The sequence below is a fragment of the Coloeus monedula genome (genome assembly GCF_965178545.1).
Source record: "Coloeus monedula genome assembly, chromosome: 5".
NCBI lineage: Eukaryota > Metazoa > Chordata > Aves > Passeriformes > Corvidae > Coloeus > Coloeus monedula.
The window spans coordinates 38831056-38851942 of NC_138785.1; the positions used below are offsets into that span (position 1 = coordinate 38831056).

The window sequence follows — 20887 nt, forward strand, 5'->3', positions numbered from 1 at the left end:
CGATATATCCTGTAAATTTTCTACTCATTCTGTTTTATTACAGGAAGGCTGTTCTTCCCTTGTGTCATTTTAAAATACCTACAGGTATGCTAAAACTCAACTCTTTTCCTCATGTTCAATAAACAGACACATGTACAGCATGAAACAACTGAGCAGAGTATCTGGCTTTTTTATAAAGGAGTTTAGTTCAACTACACAATTTATATTTTAGTTTTTAATCCCAGTGATTTATCTAAATTCCATTCTCATTTCTTTAATTTTTAGTAAGGTACAGGTCCAAAAGGAACATTGGATTTAGTCATCAAACCCTTCAGTTCTTTAGGTATCCATTTGAAGCAAGGAGTACAGTCCTGTTGACTAGGGTTATTCCACTGTTCTTCTGTTAGGCATCCCATCAGTTTGCCTCCAGGACAGGCTGCCTGCACATTACTGTTCCTAAGAACATGACAGACATTTGAATCATGCCCTAAATTCCCAGCAATACAGCAGAGGGAAGACATGACAGAGCTAACGAATCTGGTTTTGGCTTGAGGTTAGAACAAATTCTTCTGCATTACGCACTAAATATATTAGCTTCAAAAATGAGCTGTGATTCATTTCAAGGCTAAATTTATGCCAGAGCTCCAAGAAAGCAGGATTTTATTCAATGTACTTCTGAGCTGCTTTGCGAAGTGTCTACCCCTTGCACTGTCCTCTAATTGTTCTGATGGAATCTCTCTCTAGGGAGTTATAAGTTTGTTCTTCTTAGCCCAAATTTTGGAAAAGAATAACATTTCAGGTCAGCACACTAGGACATCTCTCAAACCTACTTTTATACTAGTTTCTGTATGTCAGCAGCAGTTGTACAGTTACTACTGCCCTTTCATCCTGCATTGGTCAGGAGCTGAAGCCTACAAGTATCTTGGTGTTTGTAGCTGTGTGTCATGTCTCACTTCAGATAGACACAATAGGTTGAGTCACCCATCTGCAGAATAAAACCACACATGAGCAGTTGATAATTTTTGTGCCACTGAAATGGAAAGGAGAGAAGCAGTACAGTTTCAATGCCTTCTGGCACAGACAGGCATTGGCCTAGTGTGTCCATAATTTCTGTCATTCAGGTAGAGACCTGAGGACTCCCTGGCAGATAAGAAATACACTCCAGTTATTTTATCTTTCTTATGGTGTCTTTGTGCTGTTTTGTCAAAGGAAAAATGTGCACATACTTTTTCTGTAATGCATTAGCTTGTACTGCTGCAGCTTGCATACCCATCTTTCCACTTGTACAGTCTCCAAATTAGAGACTGGGGGGGGAAAAAATTGTGCAACTAAGCATCACTTAGTACAGAGGGAATTTTCTTTAACAATCCAGAAGACAGGAGCCTGATTGCTTAGAAAAACTAAAAAGCCTCCATAAATCAAAAGGGGGGGAAAAAGCGCCATGGTTTAATTTAATAATAAGCATCAAATTAAAATTATGAGGTAAGAAAATGTTTTATACCTTACCTATGTTGCTTTTCATAGTATATTTTTTTCTTTGGTAACTGAGTTATTCTTTTCAGTATTCTTTGGAAATTCAGGAGTATTAAATGTCACATAAATTTATAATTGTAATTTATGAATAAAGGAATGCTGTGAAGTAAAAGTGAAACTTAAAAAAGGAAGACAACAAGCTCTAGCACATGAAAGAAATAAATTTCTTTTCCTGGGCCACAGAAATAAATATGTATCTAGCTGACATTTCTTTGTATCTTAGTCAAGCAGAATAAAACTAAAATTATCCCACATGGCTATAGGCTGCCCTGGTGTAAGGCATAGAAATGTATAAGGGATTATTTCATATGTGCATTTTCATTTGTTCCCTTTCTAAGATAAAAAAACCAGCTCATTCTAGTTGCTGAGAAATGATTTGTTAAAATAAATCCTTTAAAAATAGAAGACATTTCCACTTAAATATTTTTCAGACACTTCATGATATAAGTGAAGTACTTTTACCAGGGGCAAATTCAGCTGCTTTTTGACCTTGGAAAAAACATTACATGAGCCAGCTAAAAATAAAGATATCATTTGGGAAGAAAATCTATACACGAATTTTTCTCTTAGACTTTTCAATGATGGAGCAACAGTATCAATATTGAAGGAAAGCATCTAGTACTAAAAGAGATTACTCTTTAAAGGCGAGACAAAACCTATGATCTGTCTCTTATAATTGTCAGTCTTTGCAACCCAGTGGTAAAATGAGTAAAAAAAAGATGAGTGATTTATTCTAATTTGCTTAGTGACACATGCAGGAGCAAGGCTCGCAAGATCAGACACAGTTTACAGAAACGATGAGATAAATGGGCCTTGTAAATTCATAATGTACAATGTCCTACACAACTTGGCACTCAGTGGAAAAAACAGCAATGATCACCACTTCAAAAAGAAACATCTGGAAGCATGGCTACTGCTGTTTTGCTCCTGCAAACACTGGTTTTTATAATATAGCCTGGTGGTCAGATAGTTTACTCAGGACATTAGAGGACTGTGTTCTCAGTTTTGAATCCAAATGTCTTCCACTTGCCCAGACAAGGCATTAATCACTAGGGTTAGTGCTTTGATCCCTCTGTTTACATTGTCTCACTGTGCACCAAAAAATGCAAGGCAGACAGCCAAAGCAGAGTATGACACTGTGGCCTAGAAATTAAAGATGCTTGGATGCATTCAGGCTCTCAGGGTTATGTCAGTTCTTACCTCGGGAGATTTGATGTGAAGCCTGGGAAAATGCCAAATGCACCCATCCTCCTTTTTTCTTCTAAAATTTAAATAGAAGTGGATGCCTTTTCTTAGTCAGAGAGTCTGGAATTTGAATGTTTCTGCTCATCCTTTCCTAAGTTTTGGAAACTGATCAGAGTTTACTCTCACATAAACTATTTTTCTTTACCTAGTTACTCTTCTTCCCAGCATGCAGATATTTTTTGTAACACTTCTAAGTTGTCTATTTCCTTTCCTGCCCTTCCTGTACAGAGAAACTGGCTATGGACAGGTGAATTCCTGCTCTCAAAGGTCTAAGATCTTGGAACTTACGTCACTGGAAATATCTGCTTTGGATCTGTCCCAAAATAATTTCAGGGAACTGCTGCCTTGTTCTTGCAAACCTAACTGGTTATTCTGCTATCAGACATGTAAACATAGCCAGAGCTCTCACATGCTACAAAACTTTCTGCCTTAGTCTCTGTTTTTTGATGTCTGAAGTTACAGGTGAAATAGAATTAGACAAGGCGATATGGGAAAATCTTTATTACTTATAACTTCCCTAGGAAATCAAATTTGATCTTTCTCTGTGAATAAAGAATTTGAAGCACTCATCTGTATTTTCTTCAGCTCCTCTTTGTGAGAGCTGCCTCTCTTTACCATGCGAATGCGCAGCTGGGAATTTACTCCCACTGAACTCAATGATTAAAAACAAGACTTCAGTGAAAAATGTTCTGCTGAAAAATACAGTAGAACATCTACAGTACTATTCAACTAATAAATGTTGGTTCCCTGTGGTGTAGTTTGTGGGAATTGTGGGCTCCTGCAAGGCTTCTATAAAACAAACCAGATGCCTGTCTGTAAAGAATGCTCAGCTGTTGTCTGACCTGTCCTCACAACAGCTGAAAGAGAGGAAAAATGCAGCTGAGTTTTATGAAGCTGTTAAAGCCAAACTTTCATAACTTTTTAAAACATTTTTTTAATTATACCTTTTGCTTGTTCAGTTAAACTTCCTCTCTGTTCAGTGATACTTCCTCTCTGAAGCAAAACTATATTTCGTGAGTATACCTGCCATCTGCATGTGCTCTGATGCAACTGCCTCATGTTACCCTTTTGTTTAGTCACATTGGTGACATAGGTTATCAGTAGCACTGTCTGCTCAGGTTGGCTGTGGAGTTTCGCTTCAGCCCTGGATATATAATATTGTCCTAAATTCCTTGACATTTGCAGCAAATAACGATCTCTCCATTTCAGTCAAGAAAATTTCTGCTGTCAGATTCAGCTGTTGTCCTCCTATTGAAAGGCTGCTTCATGATGCTACCATCTGTCCATCGAAATAAAAGATAGATCTGGCTTTCATACTCACCCTGCAATATTTTATAAAAGCATACCATACAACAAGCAGTTCCGACATACTGACTGATAGATAATTACCTTGCCCTTCCCTTAGATGCTGCTTTCTTCCAGTAAAAGAAAAAAAAAACCAAAATACTTCAATAAAATTGTGTGTGTTGTGTTTCTTATCTATGATATATTTCAAATAATCCAGTATGTTCATTCTATATGCACAATTCTTTTATTTTTGAAATATTTTACTTATTGGCCTTAAAACTGTAAATCTAGATCTTTTAGATGGATACTTCTTAATTTGTCTTGACCCTGTCATTAATTTTCACAAACTTCAGATTGCTGGAAGTTTTCAAAGAATGTTTTACTTTATTTTATTTTATTTTTGTTCTTTGCATCATTAGGAAGATTTTTCTGCTAGAGCTCTCTTTGAAATTTGTCTCATTTTAATGGAAACAGTAATTCCCAAATAATTCATATCACAAGGAAAATGAGAATGTAATGCATCAGACAGAATAGTTGATTTCTCCTTTTGTGAGCATGTTTATGCCTTGAAATGGCATAGCTGCTTTACATTTTCCATCCTCTTTTAAGTAGCAAGATATCAAGGCAGATGACAAACAAAATATATGATAGGTTAAAATACACTAATTTTATTTCAGATAAAATCCCATAAATCACTTCTTTAAGTTATTCTTATGTTTCCTTTATGCTCTCCCACATTATTCACCTCCTGTATGTATGAACACAGGAAAGACTTATGGTGAAACCCTATATGCAGAAATTTTGTATAAATTGTCCCTGGGTACTTAAGTTTAATGGTAACTTCAGATTTACACAAAACTCTTGATTTTCAGTGCAAATAGGGATGAAAGAACCTCTTCCTCTTAAAATCATGTATATTTCACAGATTCTTTTGATAAAATAGAAGATTAATTCTGAAAATTTGGTCTTGTACCACTACAAGGGGTTTTCCTACCTCCTGTATAGCTGTTGTAATCCCTGCAAAAGTATGTATAGAATAATACATTACGCAAACTTACAGCTTTCCAGCTGCATTATACATGTTTGCACATCCATTGGAAAATTTTTGAGATCCATCGGACAGGAAAGTATTAAAGTCAATCTGAAAGAACACAAAAAACTCATTAAAAATATACCAAAAAAAAAAAGCCATAGAACTGTGCAGGAAGAATGCAGGAATACAATGGAAGCAATTAAAAATAGAATACATGTTTCAATAGAAAGCTCTCAAAAAGGGTCTATATTAGCTGAACCCATCTAACTCAGGCTAGTCTGATAACATGGAAAAAAATTTTTACAAGCTTTCAGAAAAACAAATTTTACAGTAGGGTTGCCTAACTTTATGAGAAGTCTAAAGGAATGCAGTAACAGTGTGCCTTTTTAGTGCTGCAGCAGAATTATTGTACTGTTCCAGTATTTCAAATCCTTGGCATTAAACCTACCCAAATTTGCAAGAATTTCATAACATATGTCAGCTGGAAATCATGGTGGCAAACTAGCTTTATGTGCTATTGTCCTAAAATAAAGTGCTTAAAATGTCAACACAAAGGTTTAAAGAAACATTTTATGATATTGATAGTAGACTGAAATATGCCTGTAATTTTGAACTGTTGCTGTGTATCCATGTTAGTCTTAATACTTTCTCAGAAATTCATTGCAAATTATAGGCATATAGGCATATATTTTAAATCAATAAAATAATTTATCTTTAGAGAGATACTTCTCAGAGGAATAAGAAAGAAGAATTTATAAGAGGCAAAGGCACATGTTCTTGTGCCTTTATCTCTGGTCATTTCTAGGTGTCCATTCATCATTCAGGGCCATGAATCTACCTTCATTAATCAGTTCAGTTGATAGAATGTCCTACAAAAACTTTAGGAGCTTCAGTTCAATTCCTCACAAATAAGGCTTTTCTAGCATAGCAGTGCTCTAATCCCCCTCTCTTGAACCCATTCTCCTCTTTTTGGCAATGAGGCTAAAGGGAAGTGGGCAGTAGGTGGCAAGAATAGCTGTATATTTCTTTTACCTATCTGTATTTGCTGACCAAACCTCCTTGATTCACTGCTGCTATAATTTCTGTTTAACCAGCCAGTGACAGAGCTGCATAGGAGGAGTCTGAGAAGCGAAGTCAGACCCAGACCCTATTTCCACTCTATTAAAAATAATTCCAAATGCAAATTCTGGCTAGTAGGCTGGTAACACAGCAACTCATTTCAGAGACACCTGGGCTTTACTTTGTGCTTCAGTAAATATTTTAGTATTTTATATTAAGTATTCATTGAGTCAGGAACTGTAACCTCCCATTATTTTCTTGTCTGAATTGTTCCAATACAATTAGGGGATGAGGAGACTTTCGGGTATGAAAGAAAGAAGCAAATTTAGAAACTGCTTTTTTTTTTCCTTTTAGTATCAGCACACTAGCAATTAGCATATCTCCCCTTATCAAAAGGTTAACTCACTCAAATGCACATCACAAGTAAACTAGATGCCAATGATATGATTTTAAATCTGTTTCAGAAACTGCAATAGTTCTTAATTAAATTGTGGCAACATAAACTCTCTGGCTTCATGAGAAACAAAGGAGCTATCTGGTATCTGCTTTCAGCACAGTCCATGTTTGCTTTTATAATTTGATATGATAATATTTCTCACATTTGGGGTTTTTCGCCCCATTTCATGTGGCCACGAACTTGGTCTGAATTGTATTGAAGTTGCAATCCAAACGTGTTTCAGCTGAGTGGTGGGGTCTATATACTCTGTGCTGTATTTATTTGGAAGGAATAGGGCAAGGCTGGGAATTGATTAGAGTGGAACAACTGCCAGTGCCTCTTGGGGTGATTCAGACAGTCTGCAGATGATTGATTTAGATCTACTTTCTACTTGAATCCAGAGAAGGAATCATTTTAACCTGCTTTGAATCTGTTTCTAGTGACAGAATACATGTTGTGACACTGAAGATTGATTCTGTTTCCAGAGTGGCAGACTAACCTCCTTTTGGATATGAAATACTCCCAAGAATTTCAACCCAGCCCTTTCTCCTTGTGTAAGCTTGAAAAAGTGCTGCCTAATCATACTGGAAAGTGGGAGGGAGGAAGAAGACTCTCTTGCCACTGACAAATCCATGCATGCTATAAAGATTTCTTTTTCTCCAGTATACTAACTGTTTACAGATTCCTGATATCTCTTCAAAGAGTCTAATAACATTAATTTGGTGTCATAAAAGCATGCAAAGCAAAACACTGAGTGGACAATAGTATATTTGTTTTGAAAAGAGTACTATTTTGCACAAGTGAGTCACTGCTTCAATACTGAATCTATACCATGTCTAGTGGGGCATTAGCATACTTATATCCAATGTGTTTCTCATTAGATTGGGTTTTTGAAGACAGTAGTAAAATGCCTACTGATGTCTGTATTAAAAGGAAAGTGGTGGGAAGAGAAGTGGGATAATTAGATTCTGCCAATACTTATGATTGCTGCTTTCAGCTTCCTAAAACCTTTTCAAAAATTTACTTTCCAGTTTTCTCTCCATCTCCAGCAGCAAATGACTAATCTTAAAATGTCATACATCCTCAAATAGGCCATGTTTTCATGTTGAAGTGCAACTGCAACTTCCAAAATGGGGGAAAAGAAATAACATTTGATTGTCATGAAATTGGAGGGTACAGACTGTGAAACTCATACATGAGGCTAACTCACATTACAATACTACAGGATTGTTTGTTCTGTGCAGTGTCTTAGTTCCTCTAGGCTTAGTACCTGTACTTTAAAATAGGAAAGGTACTTTTCTTAATACTTTTACTATGTGAATGCCTAATGAGGGATCATTTTCTATTTTAGTATTAACAATGAACAGTAACGTTGACAAAATTCTGCATTCAAAACTCACACATAATAGTTCTGCATGACTGGAAACTGAATATATGTTTTAGCAATTCCTAGTTATACTTTCGAACTTCTTCTGAAAAAGATCATTAGAGACTCACCTGATGGAATAAAGTACATTTCCATTTTTGAAAATCCGCAACAACTTATTATCTGTTGTAACTTCATGAAAGTTGGCACCTTTTTCATTAGCAAAGAACAAATCAGGTTTCCAAATTGAATCCAGCATGGATGGATCTAAATCTAAAGAGTCATCTGGATATTCACTGTATGCGAGTCGTGGATCATTCCAATTCTGACGGAGAAAGATGTTCACTCGATAATCCTGAATAAAAGAGAAAACAAGCAAAGCTTTATCAAGCATAGGGATTTAGCTTTTATTTCATTTCTTAGCCATGTAATCCCCTGCCCATCTGTGGATGACAAAAGAATTACTTAGCTGAATGCCAGAATGATACCTATTTGTATTAGTGGGGACACAATGGATAAGAACAAAGATGCATTTCAAGGCAATTGAAAAAATCCTAAAGTAAGGAAATACAACCTCCATGTACATTTCATGTAATTCCTTATAACTCTACCCCTATCACAAATTTGTCTTGAAATTGAAATGAGAAGCATAAAAAGAGTTTTATAGTGTTACGTCTTTCTGCCCGGCCCCTGGCAGTGGTATTCCCACCTCCCTCTCTCTGTCAGGGAGAATCTGTCCCACTTTAAGGGAAGTTAAATTAATTTTTTTTTCTCTTTCTAATCTTTACATATTTTAGACCCACCACATAGGGTTTCTGTGCCTCAATTCCCTATTGAACATTGTGTGAGCAGTAACTTGCCATACAGCAGTCTGAGGAGGGCACGTTCCTCCTCTCTTCAAATAGGGTAGACACCATCCAAGTCTTTATGATAAATTAGTTACAAGTGGGGTCACCTTAATTTCTACTGAAAGCCCTGTCTTAATCAAGAGTGCTTTTATAGAAAAGACGAGTGAGTGCTTCAAACTTATAGAAGTCATTTTGGAGCTGCACATACATTCTGTCAGAGATATATTTATGGCTCCACACTTTCTTGCAACTTTACCACTCTGAAAATATTTGGTTTTAAATAAAGGTGAATATGAGCTCCTCATTATATTGCATTTAGAACTGAGACTGACCATAAGGGCATAGAAACTATAGTTTTATTGGTTCTAATAAGACTTTCCTCATTATTTGAACTGCATTCATGAAAAAGATAAAAATAAAATAGAGAGAAAGGTTAGCTGCAGGGGGAAAATGGGAACTGGTTGTCAGACCTTACATGACACTTCTGAATGTAACAAAAGTAAAAAACATCACTTATTTATGGTTAAAAAAAGACGATGAAAATTAATTTTAACAAGAAAACTTTTTGTGTCAGAATGGGAAATGAAGCGCACAGGGATGAGCAATACCGTTTAGCCAAAAACTATGCATACTAGTTATAGGTTAGACTAACTAGTTAAAACCCCATTGGTGTAGAAATTGTGGGTACTGTTAAAAATTCAGCATTTTATCAATATTGCTCTTAGGAAACTTGGAACATGAAACCATGTAGTTGGAATAATCATGCCAACAGACATAATAAAGGACAACAGCAACCTTGATATGCAACACTTACTCATGAGAAACAGTCTTCCATATCTTCAGCATCCTGCTGTTTCGGTCAATTTAATTACTCAGCTTGAATAAGGGTAGCCAAATATGCTAAAAACATGCTTATCAAGTATTACAAATCAAAAATATTGCAAATCATATAGAGAAAGTCCCAGTAAAGAGTTTTATGTTCATAGAAGCTTAAAAATTTTTAAGACAAATAAAGTAAGTGGAAAACTACACCTGAAGAATGAAACCAATTCAGTTTACTCTTTCCAGCAGACAGGAAAAAGGCTCTCTGACCAAATGGAAGCATGCAGCATTAAATGCATAGGATTTGTTAATCAACTGCTTTATTTAAAGAAATCAACTGTTAATTAATTTCTTAAACACACACATACAAGCATACCCCCAATCCTTTCAGAAAAGGGTTGAAAGACATTTTCTTTTTATTATGGGTAGTGACAGCCTCAGAAGCCATGAAAATTTTTTAGGAGAACCTGTTGGTATTTTTTATAATTAGCACCTTGATGTGGTGAAACCAGAGCCAGGGATTTGTACTTTACTGATGTAGAAACAAGCCTGTATTTCTTTGTGTGCTTCTAAAGTAAGACAAAATTTTTAGACAAGCCTGTGCCTCAGTGCTCACAGAACTATATTTTTAGTGTCTTCTAGTAAGAGGGAATAATAACTCCTGAAATACCCTTATTTCATTGCATGACATCCCAAATACCATGTAGTACCTGTTTCCATTCCAGATTGCTGTATAAAATCAAAAGGACAGGAAGAAGAAGGATGTGGGAGCAGTGATGGCTCCACTGCCTCACCCAGCATGGGCAATCCTTGCAATGAAGGAAACATTAGCTCTAAACCTGGGGCACTGGGGTGGGAGCACTGCAGCTCTCAGGACTTTGCACTTCAGCCCAACCCAAGCTTTCTATTTTAAATCATATAACCTGAGGGATGTCTACTTACTTTACTTTTCTCAGTAGAAAATGAAGAGTTTTTGGATGGGATTAGTTGTAGAGTAAAGGTCTCCTCACATGTGTGAGACAGAATGGGTGAAAAATGCGTAGCAGGAAGACAGAATGGAAAAGGAAAATGGAGGATGACAAATGATGGAATCCTTTCAAGATTGTATTAAGTTATTCTGTATGTCAGAATGAGTAAAGTTTATTGGTTTAAATTTTTTCCAGCTTTTAAGATGAAAAAAGTCCTGGTTAAACTTCTCACTGTAGCAACTGGAGCTATTTTTCATTGTTCTCGCCCTTGAAAAGTCTGACTTAAATTGGCATTCATTATTCACGAAAAAATTTGTAATTTATCAAAACGAAAGAGATATATTTGACTGTTATTTTATGAAGGACAAGTATTCATCATCTCAGTTTATAACTACACATCATGAGCACAAGGCTTAACTGCTTTAAACAAGTAGGGTTGTTTGATGCAAACACAAACACCAAAATAAAACTGCCTGAATTGATTTGTTATCCTACAAGAGGCTCTGTATTCTCATGTGTTATTTGCCCGAAAGGATAACTCCTAATTCAAATAACTGTGACAGAAATGTTCCTTGAGGGGAGGGAGAAATCATCATTTAAGTTGTGGTGACTTTCACAGTCTCATCTGTAACCTCAAGGCTGTCATTTTTTGAACAGCTGCTGTACCCTGGTTCTACAGAACGAGAGTGTGACATGGGTCTGCACTTGCTTCACCATACTTCAAAACCTTAGCCACACTGTGAACTTTCTTAGAGGGTCAGGATACTGTTCATCTGCTTCATAAGGCTCAATAAAATAAAAATTGGGGATCAGGTAATTGCTCTTTGCTGTCCATGCTATGGCTGAGGCCACTATGGACCCCAGTATTGACATTTTGATTAGTAATTTCCAGCACACGGTGAAATCTGAAACACTTATACAATATTTTGATTTCTACTTCATTATACTTGTACAGATAGAGCTATATTACCATAACATACAGAATGTAGCTTTATGGAAATTTTTGCACAAATCCTCAAGATACTAATTTCCTAATTCTCACTATTTCTTTAATGCATTTTTCATATGCACTGCGTGTGGAATCCTTCTAGATCTGAGAGATTCTAAAATATGCCCCTTATTTCAACATTGAATATCACCCGCTCTCATAATTTTTGTATGCTGTTATTTGAACCAAGTCTTCAGAATTTCATGCATAAATTACAGAACTCTTTCTGTTACCATTCCAAATATTATGATAATTTTACCTAATATATACTTCTAAGTGAAATCTAGACTTGTCTTTTGGATAATGTAGTCAAATTATTCTTCCTTCACTTGTTTTAACTCACTGTAAAATTTTAACATGGAAATCTTGAAGACTTTGAAGGAACACTGTTAAGAGTAGACATAAGACACTATAACAAATATTGTTCTTGTAGAAAATTTTTTCTTCATCTGTTAACTATGACACTTGTAATGAAAGCTCATTTTCACTGCTGTACAAGAAAAGCTGGTATGTTGCAGAATGCATTAATAGTTTTAATTTTTACTGCTGAGATTTTCTAAACTTACTGTCTCAGTCTCTGAAAAACATGCAACTCGATATACTTTTTCCTCCTGCCTTGACTGGTATAATTAGACAGGATGGCCTGTGGCATAATAGTACTTTGTGGTAATAACATCTTTCCATTTTAAATTTATTCACTGTTCTTAAGCACTGTGGCTGCACTTTAGGTAACTAATTACTTTGTGTAAATTTGTGGTATTTTCTGGTTTCTCTTTATGTAGCTGAAAATTTCAGAGTGGACCAAAAGCTATTCAGCTGATGATTTCAATATGCCTTTGACGAAACCTCTCTGGTATAGAAACTCAAATATTTAAACCTTAGTTAGCCACTCAAATTGTCAAGTCATTTTCCATGCAGGTTACCAATGGCATTGCAAAATAAAGTAGGAGAAGAATCTTGAAATTCACACTCACATTTGAGAAATGCAAATATAGTTTTTGTATTTTCATAGATTCCCTTGTATTTCAACATGCTTAATAGCTGGAATTCCATCATTACTGAGATTACTTATGGTGCAGCCTTAACTATTCAAAAGAATATGTAAAAGAAGGTGCAGGGAAGGATGATAGAGGACTGGACAGGGTAGTCAGTTCTGTGAGAGTAGCCATGAAAAGTTGCATTTCTTTAAATTAATTTAAATTGATAATGCAAAGGACTTGTGTTATGACTTAATTTATGACTTGATTTCCCTCAATAAGTATATCATAAGGGAGGGAGAAAACATTTTAAATCTAAAGGCAAAAATATCCTTCCTTAACTATCAATGAATTTAGACTGAACTGAAATGTTTCATCTTTTTTCGTACGGTAACACACCCTGGTGATACTTTCATTGGTCTTATGTATTATAGCAAATAAGGGGATTCTTTATTTTTTATTATATCTTTGCACTACTACTGGAGTACTGTGTACAGTTCTGGTTTTCCCAGCATAAAAAGGACATGGAACTGTTTGAGCAAGTCCAGAGGAGGGCCACAAAATTGATAAGAGGACTGGAACACCTCTGCTACAAAGACAGGGTGAGAAAGCTGGGGCTGTTCAGCCTGGAGAAGAAAAGGTTGAATGAAGAAAATTTTTACTGTGAGAGGGGTGATACACTGGAACAGGGAGGTTCTGGATGCTGCAGCCATGACAGTGTTCAAGGGCAGGTTGGATAAGGCCTTGAGCAACCTGGTCTAGTGGGAGGTGTCCCTGCCCACGGGGGGGGGGGGGAGGTGGGGGGTTGGGACTGGATGATCTTTAAGATCCGTTCCAGCCCCTTAAAATTCTGTGATTCTATGATTGCAGGTCTGAACTGCAGCAAGGATAATGCATATATCTCTGCTGTTTGGCAGTTCAATTAATGAGTGAAAACCAACTGCAACAAGCCCCATGCTCCACCAATAACTGTAACTCATTAATCTGTCAAAGATATACCATAGCAGCTAAAGAGAAAATAACTGATTTAAATCAACTGCTTATTACTTAGCTTTAATTGACACATTAAATCTGTGTCTGAGTACCAAGATTTGACTAATGCCAGATGAGAACATGCTTTTTTGTACTGAAGAGCTGTAGAGCATTCATTACAAGAAGCAATGTAGATGCGCTGTTGATTATGATAAAGAGTTTGTCTATGGCACCGAGAATCCTTCTTGGTGATCTGTTGCTGGATATTTCCATAGGTGGAATCTCCAGACCTGATTTTGGTAGTGGGTAAAACTAAGGATGTCCTTATTGTTTTGACTCTGGAATTACAGAATCCATGGAGAGGCTGAGAGCAGCTGCAGCACTGTACCTCTCCCTCAGTTAGAAGTAACTTTGTGAATTTTCTAGAACCACCTGATCCCTTCCTCAGACAGCAATGTCTTCATGGATGAGCCTCAGGAGAAAGCCTTCTTCTTGCAATTTTTGTTTGTAATTATGTTTCCGATTCTTGCCATTTTGGTATATGAGGAAAATAATTCAGTTCCATGCACAAACAGATGGAGAACTATGGAGAACTTTCCTGTCTGTTTCTGCCCGAAGTTAGTTGGCTAAACCCTTTGAAGGTGATTAGGATCTCTAGATTTCAGCCTTTGAAGGCTGAGGATGAGCAGTAAGGCCTGTTCAGTTCCTGGATAAAAGCTCTAATCCTAGTCTAGTTTGAAAATTGTAGGTGCTCCTGCTCCCTCCACTAAGTAGGACAGCCCAGATGCTTGGAAGTTTAGGTGAGGACTAACTTGCCTCTGATCTCAGGGAGATTTAAGAAATTATTTGAGTTATTCAGAAAAGACTGTTGATGGATTTGGATGAACAGCTCCTCTGAGCAGCAGAATTTAAGGTGTGCATTAATGCTTTTAATACTTTGTGGTTTTTTTTTTTTCCTAAGTTAATTTTTTGGGATTTTAGTTTGCTTTTGTTTGTTTCTCATACATTTCAGAACTACTAGATATCCCAGTGGGTGTCCTGTCAATAGTTTGGTTAAAGCTTTATTTCAGTTTTGCCTAATTCATTTCAGAGTTTGACTCCAATATCTATCCATCAGTACTCATATTGAAGCCAATAGAACTAGAACTCACTTGGCAAAGAGCTGGCTAAAACTATTACTTCAGCATTGCTACCTGTAATGTCAGACCTCTCAGACTTCCTTACAAAATTAAAATTCAGAGTTCAGCAAATAAATTTACACACTACTTCTGCACCAAGCGCTCTTCCTGGGTATGCCACCTGCTTTCATAACCTTGGATTCTGAAGTGGTACAGCTTCTGTTAGTGTTCTGGCTGGCACAGATGAATGCTTCTTGCTTTATTTTCTTCTGGGATGAGTAATACCTCATTTTCCATCACTACAAATAATGGAGGATGAGAGCCATTCTGCAACTACTACAGTTCTGTCTTTGCCTTAGAGAAAGTATTGGGTCATTTACAGGATGCTTATTAGCACAGAGCTATCAGTCTTTGTAATTCAACCCACAGCTAAAAGAAGAATATAGACACTAATTTCTGAGAGAACTCCTTCATTTTTGCCTTATTTACTCCCTTGTCTTTTTACAAAACATTCTAAATCAGTTGAATTCAGCAATGTGCTACAATATCTACTTATTTTCCATATGTTTTATGGCTAAAACATTGCAAATGGACAGGTTTAGTTTATTTTAGTGTTCAGTTATTTTGTTGAGTTTATTATCAGTAGCAATACTGGATTTTAGTATCTGTGCTCACATATAATGATCAAAAGTCAAAGGTAGCTAATATCTAGGATGCTTATTCTTAAAAAGATTAATTATAGTACTGACATACTGTATAATAATGTTTGTCATAGTGCCTACTGCATGCCATAGAATATTTGTTAATTAAAGATTGAATATACTACTTCCATATTTAATGGAAGCTGTGTGTTTCCAACTCCTAATGCATTACACTAAAATCACATTTTGCAACTTGTTCAGCGTAATTGCTTTTTTTAAGCTTTAGCTCAGGGGCTTTTAAAATATTTGCACTTTCAAGCAGTTGTATAAGGGATTAGATGAAAAAGGACATGACAATTACATGAACAAATAACATACACTAAGCCTCTGTTTTCATTTGGTCCTTGCCATGTTCTTGGCTGACAAAAGATTCGGGGTTTTTTTCTGCAAACAAATTATTTGTCCCTAAAGAAGTTTTTGCTCTAACAGCAGAGGGAACTTCTTCCTAAGTGAAAAGTTAGATTTTTCTGAGATTATTCATTTGTTCACATGAATTTTTGGTGCTAGATGTTCCATTTTGTTATTAATGAATTTTATGTTAGCACTTATATGACTGGTTTCAATATGTGACCAAATGGGCTAATTTTATAAATTTTTACTGAAGACATGTATTTGAAATCATCCTCTGTTTCATCTCCTCAGGCAAATATAACCAAATTAGATCAAGTACAGTTTTGGGAATTCCATATTAAATTACCCTGCTGCCTTCCTTGTGTTGGTAGATAATATGACATTGTCTAGAATAGGGTAAATAAGGTAAAATATAAGGTAAAATATAAGGTAAAGCTAAACCAGGTCAAGTCCAGAAGCAGAGCCTGCTAACTCCCATAGTCCAAACACTTGCTGAAGTGGGCTCTGAGAAGGCATACATTTCTAACTTTAGACAAACTTGATCAGATATGAGTTGACCTTAAATTTATTGATATGCATGAAATGCACCAAGAGGTCTATCAGGAAAATCATGTTGTTTTGGTGGTTTTACAATGATGCCATCATAACACATTAAATTTTATTTGTCCTTGAACTGTATCCATAATGATGAGAAAGGGAACAATTTGTTTGTCTACCCAAAAACATCCTCTAGTGGCATTTGAAAAGCCCTAAAATATTCTTCCTTTTGGCTGCTGGTTTAGAAAGATGCACATCTCCTGCAATCCTGTGATATGTCTACCTTCCTAGATAACTCAGGGACTCTTAGGGATTATTAAGGCCACACTAAATGCACTCAGGCAATTAAATAAACCTTTAACAGACACAAACTCCATTCAGTATCGATTTACTAACCTGTTCCTTTCATGAAGAAGTTAACTTTGTGAACAAGTACACGTGGGTCTAGATGAGTAGTAAGGGAGAAGGAAGAAATGTCAAGTTTTTGGGCTTCCACTAGGTCCGTGATGAAAGAGGTAGAAGTAAAGGTTACTCATTGAAAAGCCAATCCTAACCTTATTTTAAAATACCTCAAATACTGTAGTTTGTAATACTACAGTAATACCAGAACAGTAGTCACAGGCACAAATCATAAACATTTTCCCTACACTTTGCTAATCTGGGAAACAGTCTTGTTACCTTGTAAGGTCTAGTATAAATATTTAAAAATTGAAGTAAAGCTATCCAAAATTAATAATTAACCAGTGTAAAATATAAATATATACATTGAAAACCGTTATATTTGTATATAGTATATATTTTATATATATAATACACATTAAAAAGACATGCAAATTTTGTATTTAATATATTCAGTTTTCTGAAACTTTAGAGCAGCTGCATTCACAAAAATAAGGAAAAATATATTGCAATCAAGGGAACTAATAATGGCTGACTAGAAACATCAAATTTTCAGTGTTCTATCCCTTCAATCTTACCAGGAGTTAAGCAGATAAACTCTTATTCAATATAAATCTTTTAAAAGAAGATATAGGAACGAAAAAGAAGATTGTAAGAGATCCCACATATTGTAGCTTACAATGTTTGTAGATGGAAAGCAGACTAGAAATCTTCTTTAACTAATCCTGTTATGCTAATAAATTAGCTTGCATATGTTCCTATACATTTATGTTTTGAAAATCCATTAAGTGAAAAAGAAATCTAGTGACTGAAAGAGCAGGCAATGTAAAGACTGCTTATTTTTTAAAGCAAGGGAATAAATTCAGATTCCCCAGGAGTGCTTTTGAAGATTATTGTTTTGTCATCAAAAACAGGTAAAGAAGAAATAGAGAGTACCTACTTTTTCTCAGTTTTTCATTCACCTTCAACATCTTCATGGCTGCGACAAAGTTTTAGGTCAGTATCTATTCACACTGCCTCAGTTTCCAATGAGAAATGACTTGAGGAGGTGGCTGCCTGTTTCTTTTCTTTTTTTGGGAAAGAAAGATATGGGATTAAATTTGCTCCTAGGCAAAATTAAATTTTAAGCCTAGAGGCCTGCAAGTTGGGACATTTCTGAACTGTGGAGAAGGCTTGTTTGAGCTGAGGTAAAGTTAATTTACTTCACAGTGGCTGGTACACGGCGATGTTTTGATTTGTGCTGAACACAGGGTTGATAACATAGAGGTGTTTTGCTGTTATTGCTGAGCAATGCTTTAACAGAGCCAAAGAGGTACTTGCTTTATTTGCTTTTCCAGCTGTTGTGCGGGTGAAGAGACTGGGGGCGCATGGGAAATTGGGAAGAGACAGAGCTGGGACAGCTAATACTCACTGACCAAGGGGATATACCATACCATATGGCACCATGCTCAGTATCTATATGGGGGGGGAGGAAGGGGGAGGAGGGCAAGAAGAAGGAGGGGATGTTTGAGTTATGGCATTTATCCTCCCAAGTAACTGTAGTGTGTGATGGAGTCCTGCTTTCCTGGGAATGCCTGAACACCTGCCTGCCCATGGGTAGCAGTGAATTAATTCCTTGTTTAGCGTTGCTTCTGTGCACAGTTTTTGCTTTCCCTATTAAACTGTCTTTATCTCAGCCCATGAGTTTTCTTCCTTTTACCCTTCCAATTCTCTCCCCAATCCCACTGGTGGGGGAATGAGTGAGCAGCTGTGGGGTACTTGTTTGCCGGCTGGGGTTAACTCATGACAGGAGGGATTTTTGTTTGCTTTGCAGTGCTTTTCAGCCCTGGATGAAATTGCAGAGAAATTCAAAGCCTCTGCAAGCTGGAGCACTAGAGGCAGAGGAGCAGAGAAGCCTGTGAATTGGGATTACCTGCAATTTGGAGAGAGGGAGGAAGGTGTCAATCTGTAGATCTCTGTCTAGAGACACTTGTCAGATGAATCTAAACAGCAGATTAGCACTTCGTAAGATGGTTAACTAGGTGAAGAGACAAATGGAAGTGTTTAGGAGCGAGAGAAGACAGAACCCAATTTCTGTGCTGAAGGAGATGGCTGCTGCTGCTGAGGTCTGCATAATAAATCTAAGATTCTGAAGTCATAAGGGTTATTTTCTGCAGTTGAAGAAATCAAACTATCTGAAAGATGCTGAGTTTTATTATTGTGTAAATTGGTATTAGCATCTAGAAAGATTTAGAGGGGAAAAAAAAAGAGGTCTGACACTTGATATAATGGCAGTAATGACATAGGGAGTGGCATGTCAGTATAAAATGCATATCAGACCACTCCTTGCTGTGATCATACTGACTTTTAAAGAAAATTAAAGCCTGATTCACAGACTCATAATACTTCTTGTTCTGCTAGCTGTTAAGGGCCATAATTGATAGCATGCTGTGTATTGTCTAAGGAAAAGGAAAAATACTATGTAAAAAACAGATCCTTACAAGCTCTTTTGATAAATTGTGTAATTTTACTGTTTAATTTTAAAGTACTAGAAGATTTCAACTTTTTTTTAAAGATCTATCTTTGCACTACAGGTATGATGTAAAAAAAGTCTGAGTGTACAGCTCTTTCATGATGAGTGATTACTTTGGCCACTGTAATTAAAAATGCACACCCAGAGTATGCACATCCAGAGTGCATGAAGTACCAAGTATTCAGAATAGCATGAAGACATGAGAGGAGAACAGAGTTTTTAAATTATGCTAAAATAACTGAAACTTATTCAAGGCAAGAATATCAAGGTTATGTAGAATGTTTGTACTGGGAACTTTTCCAGTGCCTATTTACTAGGCTCAAGAACAGAAATTAGGAACAAAGGTGGCAATCTGAAAATCTTTTATTTTCTTAATTCAGGTTCATTCAACAGCTGTTCTGAAGTCCACTGTAGCTCTTATTCCTGTAAACAGAGTTAGCGAATTGCAGGTTCATGCAAAACCCAGGGAGACAGGCTACAGTCATTCAGTGATAGATGGGGATTTAGGGACTTAACTCCTATTAGTGTTAATGGGAGTTAAGGACAAAATCCACATATATCATGGTGAGATTAATTTCCATTGCTTAAATATACATCATGAGGCAGCTACACTAAAGATATTTTTAAAAGTATTGCTTTTGACCTAGTCCTTTAACTATTTTTTTATAACGTTTTTACACTGGTAGCTGTGTTCTTATAATTTTAGGAAACATCACAAGTGTTACATAATCATAACCTCAAGGGACTTCATCTTGGATGATTGCAACAAAATAAGAAACTTCACAAACAGCATACCTTATATGATGTGAGCAGAGCTATTTAGTGATGCCACAATCTTATTTTCACAGATACTGAGATTTCCTACTATAGTGACTGAGTAGAACTCAGCTTGCAAATTAGTTACTTTCACAGTTTTTTCTGGATAATGCTGCAATTGTTACACCAGGACATAGATTTTTAGGAGCAGCCTACCTGATAACGGCCTTCAAATAGATTGAAAAGACTATTATAATAATGTGGAAGTAAGTAGGAAGATGCTGGAAGGGATGGAAAAAATGCCACATTATTTCATAGTGCAGTGCTGTACAAGTAATGGTTTTCCCTTTAAGTGAAAAAGAGCGATCAGAGGAAGAGGAGTCAATGTAAGCAAACATAGATAAGGGGAAATAAGAGGTGTGAACTGTTCCCCAGCTTTGCTAGAAGATTAGATGACTGTAGGTAAACAAAGGATGTAAAAATTTAACTAAAGGCTAAGTCTCCCTTGGAATGAGAAGATAAAGATTCTGCAAGAACCTTTGCTAAAGTTGTAAAGAAACCATTTGGGTTTTAGGAAGCATTAGAACAGGTGATGAGTAGCATTTAAAGCAGCATTGTATGCAGTAGCAAGGGCTTGAGCTGATGATATAGGAGGTCATTGCAGGTCTTCTGTAGCTAATAATTGCAGTAAGTGGCTATGGGGAAGTAGAAAGCTTTGTGTCTATAAAATGAGCTGTTTGGCTTTTTGTATTGTACAAAGTGTTTTGCAAATTCTTTAAGAATGCTTGTTAAAATGGACCAGAAAGAAGGACACATTTGTATGTCTGGATGAGCTGACTATAACGCCTGTCCTGGTAAATATTTATCTAGTTTAGATAAACCAGAACAAATACTTCTAGCTTAGAGTACTAAGGCAACTGTAGGTCTGGATTCAGCCTTTTCTTCAAATGAGGTAAAAAATATTTGGAGCTAGGTTTCCCTTAATGTAAACAAGACTTAA

General features: G+C 36.3%; 1 protein-coding gene across 3 annotated transcripts in view; it reads right to left on the reverse strand.

The window, feature by feature from the left end:
• Window positions 1–20887, reverse strand: part of GLRA3 (glycine receptor alpha 3) — a gene marked incomplete at both ends in the record, with an annotated part of 86050 nt that overhangs the window by 29151 nt on the left and 36012 nt on the right. For all 3 annotated transcript variants that reach the window (XM_082282555.1, XM_082282553.1, XM_082282554.1), the window contains 2 exons: window positions 5103–5185; window positions 8070–8293. In XM_082282555.1, coding sequence (XP_082138681.1) covers window positions 5103–5185; window positions 8070–8293 — 307 coding nt within the window. The remainder of the gene's footprint in view (window positions 1–5102; window positions 5186–8069; window positions 8294–20887) is intronic.